Genomic DNA, 15,056 nt, shown 5'->3' with positions numbered 1-15,056 from the left:
GACCACCTCTCCCTGTTATGTGTCTTTGCTGGCAGGGTGGGGTTTTTTGCAAGACCCTGTCTAAGCCCCTCGGAGGTATCTCAGGGTGGTCCTTCTGTCCTTGGTTGTGGAAAAGCAGTTCTTCTAGTTTTCAGATCTTTTTCAGAGGGACCCGATCCAGAGGGAGCTGTGGATTGGGTGTGTCTTTGGGGTTCCGGATCTCACTATGCCACCAACTTGGACACTCCCCTTTCTCTGTATTCGGCCCTTTTAAAAATTGGTTGTTGGTTTTCTTATTGTTGTGTTTTAAGAATTCTTTGTATATTTCAGATAACAGACCTTTATCGGATGTGTCTTTTGCAAATATTTTCTCCAAGACTCTGACTTGTCTTTTAATTCTTTGGGTGTTTTCTTTCCCAGAACAGAAGAATTTAATTTTAAAGAAATCCAGCTTATTAATTATTTTCACAGATCATGTCTTTGGTGCTGCCTCTAAAAAGGCTTCACCATACCAAAGGTCATAGAGGTTATCTCCCGTGTTACTGTCTGAGAATTTTTTCATTTTGTGTTTTGTATTTGGGTCTCTGGTCTGTCTTGAGTTAATTTTGTGGGATGATTGTGAGGTATGTGTCTTGGTGTGTGTATTTTTCTTGTGGGTGTCCAAATGTTCCATTTGTTGACAAGACTGGTTTTTGCTCCCTTGTTTTGCCTTTGCTCCTTTGTCCAAGGTCAGTGGGCGGTATTTTGGGGCCTGTTTCTGGGCTCTCTGTTATATCCTGTTGATCCATTTGACTCATCTTTCACCCGCACCACACTTAGGCATCTTTTTAAAAAAAGAAACAGAGCAAGAAGCTTTGCCCTGGCTTGTGGTATGACTTCAAGTAGGTTTCTCCTCTCTGAGCTTCAGGTCTAGCGTGGGGAGGTCAGAGCCAACTCTCGAGCACTTCCTAACGTGTGTGCTTCTCAGACCTGGTGAAGGTCTAGTTTTTCCAGTTTCCAGTCTGCTATAGACTGTTAATTTTTGTAAAATATAGTCAGACAACCTACCAGAATACTGATCCTGTGCTTACATGATGGTAGTGAGGTCACATTGCTGTACACGTCCCTAACTGCTCCCTCAGCTCCTGCACTTGAACTTTGTGACAGATGGCAAGGGGGTCATGCTTGGGTAACACTGTTCTGTGCAGCAGGCTTAGGTTGGAAAGACGCCTGACCTGGCTGCCCAGAGCTGTTTGTGAGCACAGGAGCTAAGGTGAGGCCTGGGAATTGGCTCGCTCCAAGGCAGTGCTGGTGTCAGCAGGGCCTCCTTCCCCTCTCCCGCAGGGTCCCACCCGGTTGTGGGGAGACTGTCTCTCCCTGCCGTATCCTCCTTGTGCAGCGCACTCCTCACATGGACCCCTCCCTCCCTCATTCGAAGGCAGCAGAACCACTTGGGTGGTCTTAGGGCCATGGCGCGGGGGTCCTGAGAAGGGGCTGTGAGAGCAGACTGGGAGGGACCTGGTTGCAGCAAGGCCAGCTGCTCTGGATGACTCTGAAGAGGAAGGGGAGGAAGAGATGGGTGTGTGCCACGGAGGTGCGGACTGGCGCACGCAGGAGAGTTCCAGCCTCCCCACCCTGAGACTGTAGGCTCTCAGCTCCCTGGAGCCTTTGAGTCTCAGGGTCGTGGGCTGTCTGAACTGGAACGAGATGTGGGGCCGACTCCACTGTCCAAGCTGGGTTGTTCACCTGCTCTTTCTTGCCTGAGCTTGAGGTAGCTGCTGTGCCTTGAGGCTGGGTGCCGGGGTTGCCTGGGCTGCGGGTGAGGAGAGGCTCCTTGGATGCCCTCGGCTTACACCCTGGATGCTTTTGCTTTCTTCTGAAGCTTCAGACACTGTGTGCTCAGACTGACGGAGAACAACTCCCAGCCCCTGATGACCAAGCTGCAGTGGCTCTTTGCCTTCCTAGAGCACAGCCAGGTGAGTGCAGCGGGCTTGGTGCTCGATGGAGAGGAGGCCCCTGGGCTGCCACCCTCCCTGCTTCTGGGTCGAAGGCCCTGCTTCCTGGTGTATGCTGGTGAGTCCCACGTTGGGGCTGGCGTGGGTTCATGGTCGGTTTGGTGCCTCTTGGGACAGGAGAGGGAGTGCTTCCATGTGCCCCCTTCTGTGTGCTGATGGCCAGGTCTCTCCCATCAGTAATTCATGCCCTTGTGCTAGATGTTGCTTGTCTCATCTGCTGTCATTTCTGAGCACTGGCATCACCAGGCCCCCTGAGGGCTGTATTTGTTTTGTTCACGGTCTCTGCCCTCATGGGACCTGAAACCCTTGGCCAGGCATCATGCAAGGCCCTGTGGGGGTCACAGAGAGGAGGAAGCCAGAGTTCGGGTCTTCACGGAGCCCATAGTCTGGTGGGGAAGGTGGAGCTGCAGAGAACAGTTGTAATGCTTGAATGGAGGGAAATGCAGTGTTGTGTGCACGCAAGGGAGAGAAGAGCTGATTGCGGCAGGGGGCGGGACCATTGGGAAGACCTCATGGAATAGGTGTCCGTGCATCTGGGTCTTGAACTCTGTAGGCTTTTGATGGAGGGAAGATGTTTTAGACAGAGGGAATGGCAATGGAGAAGGGTCTGGAAAGAAATAGGTGTGCTGGGGGAGAGCAAATCACTAGAGAAACAAACCTAAGGCCGTGCGCATGGGCCGCATGGACGTGGTGGGAGAGGCTGGGTCAGGGACGAGGGGTGGGGAGGACTTCATGGTGGAGGCCAGGAAGTTTGGGACAGAGAGTCCCCAGGTACCCTCGGGCCTAGCGTGCGGCAGAGCTGGTTAGTGAGTGGCCTCCTGCTCCTGATGTGCCTTCCACCTGCCTTGGTCCTAGCGGCCTGCCATCTCTCCAGAGAACTTTCTCTCTGCATCCTGGACACCCTGGTTCAGCCCCGGCACCCAGCAGGACTGCTCAGAGTACCTAAAGTACCTGCTGGATCGGTAAGGGGGGCCAGACCAGGCTCAGCTTGGGGGCTTGGGAGCCGGCGGAGGGTGCCTGAGGGATAGCCCATCTCCCCGCTGCTTGGCCTGTCCCTGGAAGCGGGTGCCACACTGCACTCGCGGAAGGCGCAGCAATGGGTGCCGTGAGGGCTGGGCAGGGCTGCATGTGAGGGACGTTTGCTCACCAGAGCCCTGACTGGGGAGGGGTCAGTGCGTGCATATGCGTGCGTTCTGCTTGCTTGAGTGTGTGTGTGCACGTGTTCAGCACAGCACTGGGGGCACATGCATGTAGACGTGGCACCTCTCCACATGGCAGGTTTGTGGGCCTGCCTGGAGGGAAGTGTGTGGCATGTGTGCCTGGCTTGTGAGTGCATTTGTGTGGATGTCATTAGCACCTATGTGTGGGGACTGTGCATAACCATGCACACGTCTAAGCGGGTGGCCCCTGGATAAGGTAGATGGCCCAGATCAGGGCCAAGCACTGAGAATGGATCCGTGCGTGTGTGAAATCCCCGTGCTCTCTGCTCCAGGCTGCACGAAGAGGAGAAAACGGGGACAAGGATCTGCCAAAAGCTCAAGCAGTCCAGCTTGCCGTCCCCTCCGGAGGAGCTCCCCAGCCCAAGTCCCACCTCTGTGGAGAAGATGTTCGGAGGCAAGATTGTGACTCGCATACGCTGCCTCCGCTGCCTCAACGTCTCCTCCAGAGAGGAGGCCTTCACGGACCTCTCTCTTGCTTTCCCCCCTACTGAGCGCTGTCGCCGCCGCCGCCTGGGCTCGGTGATGCTCCCTGCAGAGGACATAGGCGGCCGGGAACCCCAGGCATCCTCCCAAGCCCAGGTTCCAGGCAGGGTCGGTCCTCGGAGGCAGAGGAAACACTGTGTCACGGGGGACGCCCCCACCTCCGTCCTGGATGTGGAAGGCCTGGGCCGCCAGGGACCTGGGGGGCCGAGCCGTGGGGAGGAGAAGGTGGAGAGGGAGGAGCAAGCAGAGGAAGCAGCACAGGAGGTGGAAAGGACCCAAGAGGAGGAAGAGGAAGAGGAGAAAGAGAAAGAGGAGGAGGAAGAAAAGGCAGAGAAGGAGAAGGAGGCTGAGACCACGAAGGAGAAGGAAGAGGACAGCCCGGGGCCAGGGACCCACCGGGGTGCCCCTGCCTCCGCGCCCGCCGGAGAGGGCTCCCGCTCCGTCCTGGACCTGGTCAACTACTTCCTGTGCCCCGAAAGGCTGACGGCCGAGAACCGCTACTACTGCGAGCCCTGCGCCTCGCTGCAGGACGCCGAGAAGGCGGTGGAGCTGAGCCAGGGGCCGCGCTACCTCATCCTGACCCTGCTGCGCTTCTCCTTTGACCTGCGCACCATGCGCCGCCGCAAGATCCTGGACGACGTCTCCATCCCCTTGCTGCTCCGCCTGCCGCTGGCGGGGGGCCGGGGCCAGGCCTACGACCTCTGCAGCGTCGTCGTGCACTCCGGAGTGTCCTCGGAGAGTGGCCACTACTACTGCTATGCCCGGGAGGGCGCCGCCCGCCCAGCCCCCTTGCCAGGCGCTGCAGATAGGCCTGAGCCCGAGAACCAGTGGTACCTGTTCAACGACACTCGGGTATCCTTCTCCTCCTTTGAGTCTGTCAGCAACGTCACCTCCTTCTTCCCCAAGGACACAGCCTATGTCCTCTTTTACCGGCAGCGGCCCGGGGAGGGGCCCGAGGCCGAGCCTGGCTCTCCCAGAGGCCGCGCGGAGCCCACCCTCCACAAAGATTTGATGGAGGCCATTTCCAAAGACAACATCCTTTACCTGCAGGTGAGCAGGCCCGGGGCCTCTAAGCTCATCCCCGGGTGGAGGGCTTCCCTGCACAGCAGCTGCCTCGGGTGGGATACTCCCCTGTCGGCTCCCCTTCTGCTCCCCTGTCATTAACCCTCTCGTGCCGGGACCGTACAGGTGGACTCTACAGACAGAACCCCTCACTTCAGAGGAGCAGACGTTCAGGAATTACCAGTTGTTTATTCACGCTTGTCCTGAGCGTGTGAAGGAGCTCCCCGGGATTGTGTGGTGGAAGGTCGAGGCTTCCAGGGGTACCTGGGGACTACGCTGCCCAGAACCTCCTCTCATATGCCTTCGACTCCCCTCTTCTGAGTCAGGGGCGGTATCAGAATACTTAGCAGCTGGAACGGCAGAGGCCATGAACCACCAGAGTCATCCCGCGGGGCCCTGTGGGCAGCGGCGCCGGAGTCCGTGTGGGGACACCAGGCTGGCTGTAGGTTTCTGATGGGTCGTCCAGGTGGCGGGGCAGCGGGCGAGGAGCGACTGTGAGGCTGGCCTCCATTCAGCCTGAGGACGGGCATGTTCCTCATGCCTCGCTGGGCAGTGAGCTGGACAGCCGTGTCAGGACACCAGAGGGGTCCTGTGTGGTGGGACGCGCTCCTTCTTCCTGGGGCCATGGCAGGCCCTCATCAGTTACTCCGTCTTGTGTCTTGTGTCAATGAACTCCTTTTCCCCAGGGGCTAGGAGTTGTTACTGGGAGAAGAGTGGCTTTGAAGGCTAGATAGAGGGTAGAGGGAGGCTCCACCCCAGCCACCCTCCCGCAGGGCTGGCACTTCCTGCGGGCAGGACCTGAGGGTCCTTGGTGCTTGGCCCAGGGCACCCCGGAGACAGTTGGAACTGCTGTGCTGGATGGCAGTAGGTTGGGGTGCAGTGAAGCCTCTGGCTTCAGAGCCTGAATTTTAAACCTTCCGCATCCGCATCTGTGTTCCCAGGAACAGGAGAAGGAGGCCCGAAGCAGGGCGGCCTACATCTCTGCGCTCCCGGCCTCTCCGCACTGGGGGAGGGGCTTCGATGAAGACAAGGATGAGGACGAAGGCTCACCAGGAGGCTGCAGTCCTGCAGGTGGCAGTGGTGGTGACTTCCACAGACTGGTCTTCTAATGTGGACCCTGCCCCAGCCTGCTCCCACCTGCGGGGGGCGCCACAGCCCACTGCAGGGAGGCCTTGATCATCTCCCTCAGGGAACTGGGTGGGGACGGAGGCAGAGGCGCTCTGCCAGGTGGGGTCTGAGCGAGGCTGTGGAGGCAGGTCCAGCCTTGGAAGACAGGCCCCCCTCCCAAGGACAGGGAAGGTGGAGAGGAAGCTTCTGGGATGCCACTCCTCAGCCTGGAGGGTGCAGAGAGACACATACGGAGGTGAGAGCCAAGCCCCTGACCCTGGGCCTCAGGCCCCGATCCTGGGATCAGCACCATTAAGATTTCTCACCCAAGTGTCCTGGTCAACTTGAAGCAGCTTAGATGGACACTCTCTGGGCCTTGTCCCCCTGTCCCCCCAGCAGGCTACGTGCCAGGGCTGACTTTATAGCTACAGTGTTTGCCATCAAGTAGCATAGCCCTCCTTGCTCCCTTCAGACAATCCTATTGCTCTCTAGTATAAAAAGCAGAGCAGGGTCGGGGCCACCTTCTGGGTTCTCTGAGGGGGTTCCAGAGGCTCCAGCTGGGGTTGCCCACACCCTTGGTGGTACTTTGAGGGGAGTGCAGGTGGGAAGCAGCCTGGCACGGGGTCAGAGACTGTGCATAGAGGGGACAGTCCCCCCCCCAAACCCTATCTCCCCTAGCCTGCCTCAGTGCCTGAGATGCCACCACCTGCATCCCCTTTCTGGTAGAGAATCTTATTCTACTGCAGCTATGTTTGCGTTTCTCACGAAGCCACCGTCGGACCTGAGGAAAGCTGGCTGGCTCAGCTCCTCATCTGTGGGCATGCGAGCCACGGCCTCGGGGCTGCTGGGGGTGGTTTGGTGAGGAGCAGATATTGACCTCATGTGCCCTGACACTGCTGTACCCTTCTACACAGAGAGAAGAGACTCAGGGTCTCAAATGGGAATAAAAATAGGTTCTCCGAAGCCTTTAAAGATGTCATTCTTTCTGCCTCAGTGGCCGTGATGGCGGCAGTGCCCTTTGTTTCTTGCTGTGTCTGGGCAGTGAGACGGGTACAACCTGTGCCCTCTTGGCTTGTGTGACGCCCCACAGGAGGTGACAGTGTGCCACGCTGAAGCACTTGCAAGTTCAAGGTGAGGACTGGAAGAACCCCGAGGGTAGAGCTGGGACCAGCAGTGGTCATAGTCCCCAGAGGCAGGTGCTGGTAGAGGCAAGGACACTCATTACCGTGAGAGGCAGTTACCCAGTCCACTGCCCTAGGAGGTCCTGTTGGGGGGACTCACCTATCGGGTGAAGCCAGAGGCCCTGCATCTGGAGATTTTTCAGACCCTGAGAATCTGGACTGACCAGAACTGGCTACTGCTGCTCCCACATTCTTCCTGCCTTCCCTGGGAGAACCTGGTACAGGTGTGTGGCCCCCTCCTGGGATGGGCGATGGCCAGGAGGAAAGAGGGGGGTGGGTAGCCCCCCCTCCCTGGGGTCCCCAGGTGCCAGCCCATTCTTGGAGCTGGGGAGGTCATGTAGGAGCCCTTTCCACCCCAACCCTACCCATCTGGGGGAACAAAGCAGGTGGGAAGTCAGGGACAGAGGCCATGGTGTGGCCAGGGACTGCAAGGGCTGGCTGGCCAGTGCTGGAGGTGGAGGAGGTGAGTTTTGGCCTATGTCCCAGAGGCTTGAGACATCAGACCTTAGGAATCAGCGAAACTGGGCTGGTAGTCTGGCAGAGACCAAGTCATGCCCAGAATTCATCTCTACACTCCGTGCACCTTCTAAGATGAATGGGTGGAAGTTACAGTTTCCATTTTCTACATCAGGAACATACATTCCAAGGTAAGGAGGATTCATTCTCGTTCCCAGTCAAGATGAGGGCCCCGTTACTCCCTATTAAAATGAAAGGGAGCAGGATGGCTCCTATCTTCACGGGGGCCCTGAAGAGCTGGGTGTAGGCCGATACATGGGTGGCCCCCAGGCAGGGATTCTATGCAGGCGGGTTCCCTCCCCGGCGCCTTCAGACAAGGCAGGCTCCAGCAGCCTTCTCTGGTTGCTTCTAATGGACTTTATTGTTGTCCTGCTCCAACACCACGTAAAAAGGGCCCTGCAAGCTCCAGGCCTGTGCCGTGTGTCACCACAGCAAAACCAGGACTCACAAGAACACATTCCCACCCCACCCCAGACCTACGCACAGGATAAATACATGTTACACATTTTTAAAAGAGAAAACAGAATAAATTAATAACTTAAGTGATTAGGCACCAACAGTGATTTGAAAAATTAAATGTCGATTTTAAAATGGTATAACAGGGCAAGAACCTAAGACTGGGCTGTTAGCCCCTTTTCTCTTCCTGACAGTTCTGTGCGAAATGATTCTAAATTTCAAGACATGTGTAACCAACACACAAGAATACACACCACCAACTATCACAGGACAGCCTGCACCTCGAGAGGGCCCCTCCACAGGCAGCGCAGGGAGCTTGCAAAGTCCCAGAACGTTGGCTCCCGGAGGAGGGAGCTGCAGTGCTCCTGGGCCCAGCCTCGCTTCCTCATGGGGTGCCCCGGAGTGCGAACTGCGGCCAGAGCTCCTGGAAGGGTGTGAGGGGTGGGTCGGCCGGGGCAAGCCCTTGCTCCACTCACTGCAGAGCGGGAATGGTTGTGCTTCTCTCCTACAAATGGGGCGTATTTGAAGGGTTTCAAATGTAGAAGTCTTCAAAGTCCCATCTCGGGAAGGGGACCGGGCAGACTGACTAAGGCCCTGGGTGCTGCCCATCCCCGGTGAGCCAGACCCCTGCAGAGAAACAGCCTGGAAGGGCCTCAGCCACCCTCTGATGGAACCATCCTTTCACAGGCGGTGGCTCCTTGGGACCTTGCTTTGCTCAACTCCCTGGAACCCTTCCTTCCTCTTTGCTGCTTGCTCCTGCTGGCCCAGGCACCGTGCGTCCTGAGTCTGCCCTTGCCAGGCCACCAGGGAGCTAAACTGAACAGGCAGGTGTGTACTAGACACCGGGTTGGGGGAGGCCCGAGTCTCTACATTCACCAGGCCATCATCCTCTTACACGTCCTTCTGTCTCTGCCTCTCCACCTTCACTCTGAGGGCTTGGGAGCTGCAGGAACCAAGAGCTGGAAGGAGGCCTCCTTGGACACTAGATTTGAACACTCAGTTTCATTCGTAGTCCAAAGTGCGGGCACCTGGGTCACAGGGCAGCGCCACTCAATGCTCTGTCCTAGGAGACCCTGCAGCGAGAGCCTTAAAGGGACAGTGTCAGCCACTGCCATCAGCCCCAGTGCTTTACCCTGCCCTTCTTCCTGCCTCTCGAGCCCATCTCAGCACCCCCTTTTCCCAGACATCACCTATCCCTGATCTGCACTACCATCCTGAAGTAGCCTTGCTTCCAGTCTCTCTCACGGCCCTTACCAATGTCCTGTGTCCTTGGGTCTCCCCTACCCACACCTCAAGTGCACAAATTCTCAAATTCCCAGAACCTGGCTCCGGCTGCCATTCGTCAGTTCCCACTGAGTTGAGCTGAACTGCTAGGAGAGTGTGCAGAAAATCCTCCTGGCCGGAGTGGGGCTTCTGAGACCATGGCCAGGTGTGTGCTCACGGGAACCCAAAGGTGAGCGGTAGCCACCTCCGTCAGCCGTGGTGGGAAGTATTTTTTTCTGTAGGAATGAGATCTGTTCATCCCAGGGTGGGATGAGACCTCGGCAACCCTGGAAGATTTGGGCAAGAACCATCGGCAAAAGATTCAGATCTGTCCTTCCCACCTTAGGACAAAAGACCTGGTGGGGGAGGACACAGCTCACGCGGGGCCTTTAAGCCACAGGAGCAGAGGTCTGGCCTCTCCCTTCCCAGGGACCAGGTCTGAATCCAACATGGCTCAGGGCTCCCGGGACCATACTCCTACTGGCTTTGGCTGCAGCAGAAGCCCCAGCCCTCCCCAACATCCTCTTGGCCCCACCCTCCCCTGCAATGCTTTCCCCATGACCCTCACACTCACGGCTCTGGCCTGCAGCCCCAGGCATTGCCCGGGCTTTCCACCCCACCCCCACCCCCCTGCCCCCAGCTGCACTGTCCGCCTCCTGCCTCTCAGCCCATCAGTTATCTGCGCTGCCCCACCACCTGTCCTGCAGAGGCACGTTTGCTGCTCCCTCCCCACTACAGCGGCCAGCCCCTCAGGGGTAGGCCCTGCAGTACCTACCTACTGCCCCCGACTCCCTCTCCACCTTGCACTGGCTGCAGCACCCCACACCTTCCTAGCCCCTCCTGTACGCCCATGGAGGGGGGCCTGGGTGTGCCACTGGACTAGGGGCCCTGGTCACCCCTGCCCATCCTCCTCTGTTTTCCCTCCCTTGTGTCCTCCTCCCTTTGCCTCTCCGAACCCATTCCTACTACACAGGGGCAGGACTCCTGTCTGTATCACCTGCCTTTTGCATCCGGGACCTCCTTCCTGTGTCCCTCAAGACCACTGCTAACCTTCCTTCTCAACTTCATCTTTTGGGGGCCTTGCCTTGCTCTACCAAGACAAGGATGAAGTCCATGTCCACTTTGCTCTGCTGGTCCTGGGCTCCCTGGGTCAGCGATACAATGTGGCATCTTCTGGGACTGAAGGAGAGGTAGCCCAGTAGCTGGAGGGCTTGAGGGCTAGGACCGGAAGTGAGGTGTGGAATCTGGCTCAGAGCCCCAGCCCCTCCCAAAGCCTTAGTAGGTGTTCGGGTCTAAAGGACAGGAAGAGGCTGAAGGATTTTTTTTGGCAATAGCTCTAACTAAGGTGGGTAGAGGCATGGCCATTACTGGTAAAAATCAAAGGGGGGCCCCGAGTGGGCAGAGGAAGTGCCTTGATCAGGCCCTCTCCTCTTAGGAGAGGGGTTCAGGGTCCCTGACATCAAGTGCTTTGAAGGCCAGAGTGGCAGGAGGGGGCACTGGGAGAAGAGAGATTGTGTGAGTTGGGAGGTGGCGGAAGAGGAGAGGAGCCAGCACTGGAGATGCTGCCTCCTGGCCCCTCCCCAGGTGCGGTGGCCCCGTATCACAGTTTGGCGCCCTTGGAAGGCTCCGAGGACTGCCGCACATCTGTCCACTCCTGCATGGTGCTCTGCAGGGCCTGGGTCTTCTCCTTGTCCACTTGAACGTAGTCCACCTTCTCATCAGAAGTGACAGATGACGTGGATGGCTGAGGACAGAATGGGGAGGTGGCTGTGAGTTATCCGGATGGTGGGGAACAGGGGTGGGGTGGGGGTCTCTTTCTGAGCTCCTGAAGGGGAGAGGAGATGGGCATCAGGAGCCTGTATTCTGTTTCTGAAAGGGGCCTTACAGCCCACCCTGTATCTCTCCTGGACTGCAACAGCCCTCGTCAGCCCTCCTGGTTTCCCAGCCCCCAGGGGACCCTGGCCTTCAGTTCGGCCTCCACCCACCTCCCTATGAAGAAATTTGCAGGTGCAAACAAGCACCCACCAGAGGGGAGCACTGGCAGCCAGCCCACTGTCTGGACTGGGCAGCTGAGTGTGCTTCCTGGAGCAGCTTTCTGGGGCCCGGGAGTCTCTGCTGCAGGTCCCTGTACCAAAGGCAGTGGATGCACCTCGCCAGTTCTCAGAAGCTCAAGACCAGGACACAGCATCCTTGTGGCTTGGCTCTGTCACTCATTCCCTTTGTAACCCAGAGCAGATCGCGGCTCCTGGCCTGCACCCATTTGCTCACTGGTGCAAGGGAGATGGACTGGCTGAGAAGGCTGGACAGAACTCGAGCCCCTGTGCTTTCAGAGGCGGTGTGCAGGTCCTCTAAGACCCAGACTAAAGGAAAAGCAGGCAGGCAGCACAAGGCCAAGGGCTAGGCTGTGGCGGTACCTTGCGGTGGGGGCTGGGGGAGCTCGGCTGGAAGTCCAGGGCAAGATAATCAACACTGCCCGTGCTCTTCTTCGGGGCAGGACTGTTGGTGCCACTGGGAATGGGAGATGCAGACACTGGATTTTGCTATTACAAAGGAGAGAAAAACCATTTGTAAGTGTAGAAAGCAGACGAACCCACCACCTGGAAAAACCCACACCTCTGGGTGTGGAGTGCCCACTCAGAGTCCTGCGCTGGGCCAGGAGCTGCTCATGTCCTCATTTAAACCCTCATAAGGATCCTGGGATGTAGCTATTCTTACTATTCTTGTTTAAAACAAAGATAAAACTATGGTTCAGAGAAGTGGCCTGACGCCTATCCCCAGCACATCTGTGTCTAGTCCCCAGAACTAGTGGAGATGTTACTTTACATGGCAAAGAGACTCTGCACGTGTGGTTAAATTAAGGATTATCAGATGGAGATCATCCTGCACCCTCCCGCTGGGCCCTGTGTAACCACAGGGGTCCTTTTAAGTAAAGGAGAAAGTCAGGAGCATCGAATCGGAGAAGCTGAGGCTGGAAGGACAGGGCTGCTGACGGGGCCATCAACCAAGGCACACAGGCAGCCTCAAGAAGCTGAAGAAGGCAAGGATCAGATTCTCCCTTGGAGCCTCTGGAAAGGACACAGCTCTGCTAACCCCTTGGTTTTAGTCCTGTAAGACCCATTTTGGGTTTTTGACCTCCCGAACAGTAAGAGAATAAATTTGTGTCATTTCAACCTGGGAAAAAAAATGGTGCCTGTGCTTGTCCAGCTGGCGAGTGGGGCCGGGAACCGAGTCTGTTGTCAGGCTCCCAGACCCACTTGAGTCTCGCTGTACCGTGCTGCCTCCCTCCCGGGGTGGCTGGCCCAGTTTCCTCCACTGGCTCCCTGGCCGACCCTGTGTTTGCCTGCTGGTCCCCAACACGGGGCACCCCTCCTTTATGCCCTGGAGGTTGGAAAGCAGGTGGCACCACACCTGCTTCTCCGAATCTCCCATCTCTGGCCTCGAACAGGGCAGTGTCCCCGAAACAGCTGGCCCCCAATGGCCCTGGCTCCTGCCCCTCCAGGATCCAAGCAGGGTGGCCTTCTCCCCGGGATCCTGCACTGGCTCTGCAAGGGGGGACACTCTTGGCTCCACTCTCCGTCCAGGCACCAAGACCAACATCTAGGAGTTTCCTGAAGTCTTATTCTAATGAGAATGGCAACAGTCCTGTGTTCTATTTCCTGGCTGCTGACTGTTGCTCCAGTACGGATGTAGCAGCTACAGAAGCTGGGCAGCTACTCCCCGTTCAACGAAAACGTCAGGGAGGCAAGTTCTCACGTGTGGACAGTGTTTATCCCTCTGTCATCGCCTTCACCACTGCGCATCATGGTAACGTGTGTCCAGGCTACTCTAGTCATTCTCTGTAGGCTCCCAGGGACAGTTCTGAGGCACCAACCTTCTGTGGCTCCCTGTGGCCCACAGGGAAAGCCCAGGCTTCCCAAGACTGCATTCGGGGTCATTCATAAGCTGCGGCCAGCCCAATCTCCAGCTGTAGCCATAGTTAACCACTCTCCTTCTCCTCTGTGCCCCCCAACCCTGTGTCTTTTGCCTACATGGCTGCCTCCCTTCTCTCTGCGAGCGTGTCCCCATAGCACTGCCTCTCCGCCCATCAAAGTTGTGAGAAAGTTCTAGGCCCTTTAAGAGTGCAGCCTCTTCGAGGGCAGGGATCGTGTCCTCCTGGCCTCTGATGATGACCCCGCTGTGCTCGACACACTTGTGCACAGCAAAGTAGTCCCATCCCGCAGGGGACCGGCAGACTCACTCCCGTGGAGCGCAGAGGACTCACCATAGGGACGTAGTTCTCTTCGCTGTCCCCGGAGTCTGTGCTGGTGATGCTCTGGGTGGAGATGGGGCGGCAGTACTGGGAGGAACTATTGAAGGTGTGGCTGTGGTGGGGAGAAGACCGTGACCTTGGGAAGCTTTCAGTCCTCACCCTCACACTCTGCCCTCAGAGCTCCCCACTCCAGGTGCAATACCAATCCCACCCCCCCAGTCCCTGTCACAGAGCCAGAAACCAAGTCCCAGAGACTGCTTGGCTACCGGCGGCGTGACCTTCAGACTGCCGCTCTCCTGACTCAGCCTTCACAACCCTCTCCCAGGCTCCGGCTTCCCCAGACGGACACTCACATGGCCCTAGACCAAGACTTGGTGACGGGTGACTTGAAGGGGAGCTCATCGATGACAGTGTTGTTTCTCAGGTCAAGTGGTGTTGGCTTTACTGGAGCAGGAACAAAGTCAAACGATCAGTCACTGAAGACAATGCCACACAGACACGCATGTCCACATAACACACAAGTCTATTTACAAATGCTTCCGTACTCCCACTTTTACACAGGGAAACTGAGGCTCAGCAGGCTCTGTGATCTTTGCCTATATTGCTAGGCCCTGAAGTTGTGTCTTAAGATTCTGAGTATTTTCTTTGCAAGCATATTCTGTAGTGATCACATTTTTAGAATCCAAAATGGAGACACTGGGTCTGACAACAGACTGTTCTCCTCAGATTTGTGGCTGTATATCAAAACAAGAGATGGTAACAGAGAAAGTCACTGTGACCCTTCCCTGCCACTCGTGGATCAGGGCGGGTGGAGCCGGCAGGGGAGGCCCTAAAGGCTTCACTTCAAATGCTGAGATCTGAATTCTCCACTGACCAGACCACCTGGGGGTGGGGGGTATCCTGCCTGGTCATCCTACTTCTCCCTTTGAATTCCTGCCACTCATCCCCGGCCAGCAGACTAAGGGAACACCAGGCTGGGAACTCGAACCGCAGGGGGCATGGATCTAGCTTTCCCGAACACCTGCCACATACCAGACTTAGTGTCCTGGATGCTTTCCTCTGAAGCGCACCACTATCCCCATTTCACAGGTAAGAAAACTGAAGCTCAGGAGAGTGGAAGGATTAACCCGAAGTCGCACCCCAGGAAGTTGAATGAGGATTCCAGCCCACAGGCAGCCGGTCTGCAGGCTCATGCCTTTCTAGCACAGTGTATCCCGTAACAGCCCGTTCTGCCAGTTCTAATACTCAGCCTGTGTCCTCCAAAGGCAGTTTATACTTTACAAGGCACTTTGAGACATTATCTGTGCTGCTCAGTGCTCTGCAGGGCAAGTGTTCATCGTTGTCAGAAGAGAAACAAAGCTCAAGCACACAGAACGACTGGCGTCTAATCCCGGTGGCAGAGCTGGAAACCGTGTCTCGTCCTTCTGGTGCCTGCACCCCTGCCCATCAAGGCTACCCTGGCAGCCAGTCCCTAAGCTGCTGGGCCACTGGAACGAACTTGAGGGTTTGTGTATGTGAGAATTGGGGGGTGGTTTAGGTCCCAGAG

General features: G+C 57.0%; 2 protein-coding genes across 2 annotated transcripts in view; one reads left to right on the top strand and one right to left on the bottom strand.

Annotated features, from left to right (window-relative positions):
* Positions 1 to 6,808, top strand: part of USP35 (ubiquitin specific peptidase 35) — a 51,069-nt gene extending 44,261 nt beyond the window's left edge. Inside the window, exons 8-11 of the mRNA XM_032356732.1 lie at positions 1,841 to 1,934; positions 2,829 to 2,935; positions 3,466 to 4,726; positions 5,680 to 6,808. Of these exons, the coding sequence (XP_032212623.1) occupies positions 1,841 to 1,934; positions 2,829 to 2,935; positions 3,466 to 4,726; positions 5,680 to 5,847 (1,630 nt within the window). The 3' untranslated portion in view covers positions 5,848 to 6,808. The remainder of the gene's footprint in view (positions 1 to 1,840; positions 1,935 to 2,828; positions 2,936 to 3,465; positions 4,727 to 5,679) is intronic.
* A 1,071-nt stretch (positions 6,809 to 7,879) lies between these two features.
* Positions 7,880 to 15,056, bottom strand: part of GAB2 (GRB2 associated binding protein 2) — a 190,036-nt gene continuing 182,859 nt past the window's right edge. The window contains exons 7-10 of the mRNA XM_032356733.1: positions 13,864 to 13,954; positions 13,523 to 13,622; positions 11,676 to 11,801; positions 7,880 to 11,005 (exon numbers count right to left, since the gene is read on the bottom strand). Coding sequence (XP_032212624.1) covers positions 10,862 to 11,005; positions 11,676 to 11,801; positions 13,523 to 13,622; positions 13,864 to 13,954 — 461 coding nt within the window. The 3' untranslated portion in view covers positions 7,880 to 10,861. The remainder of the gene's footprint in view (positions 11,006 to 11,675; positions 11,802 to 13,522; positions 13,623 to 13,863; positions 13,955 to 15,056) is intronic.

This window comes from Mustela erminea, chromosome 9 (assembly GCF_009829155.1).
Source record: "Mustela erminea isolate mMusErm1 chromosome 9, mMusErm1.Pri, whole genome shotgun sequence".
Taxonomy (NCBI): domain Eukaryota; kingdom Metazoa; phylum Chordata; class Mammalia; order Carnivora; family Mustelidae; genus Mustela; species Mustela erminea.
Note: the sequence above shows the minus strand (reverse complement) of the source record. Positions and strands in the feature narration are given on the sequence as shown.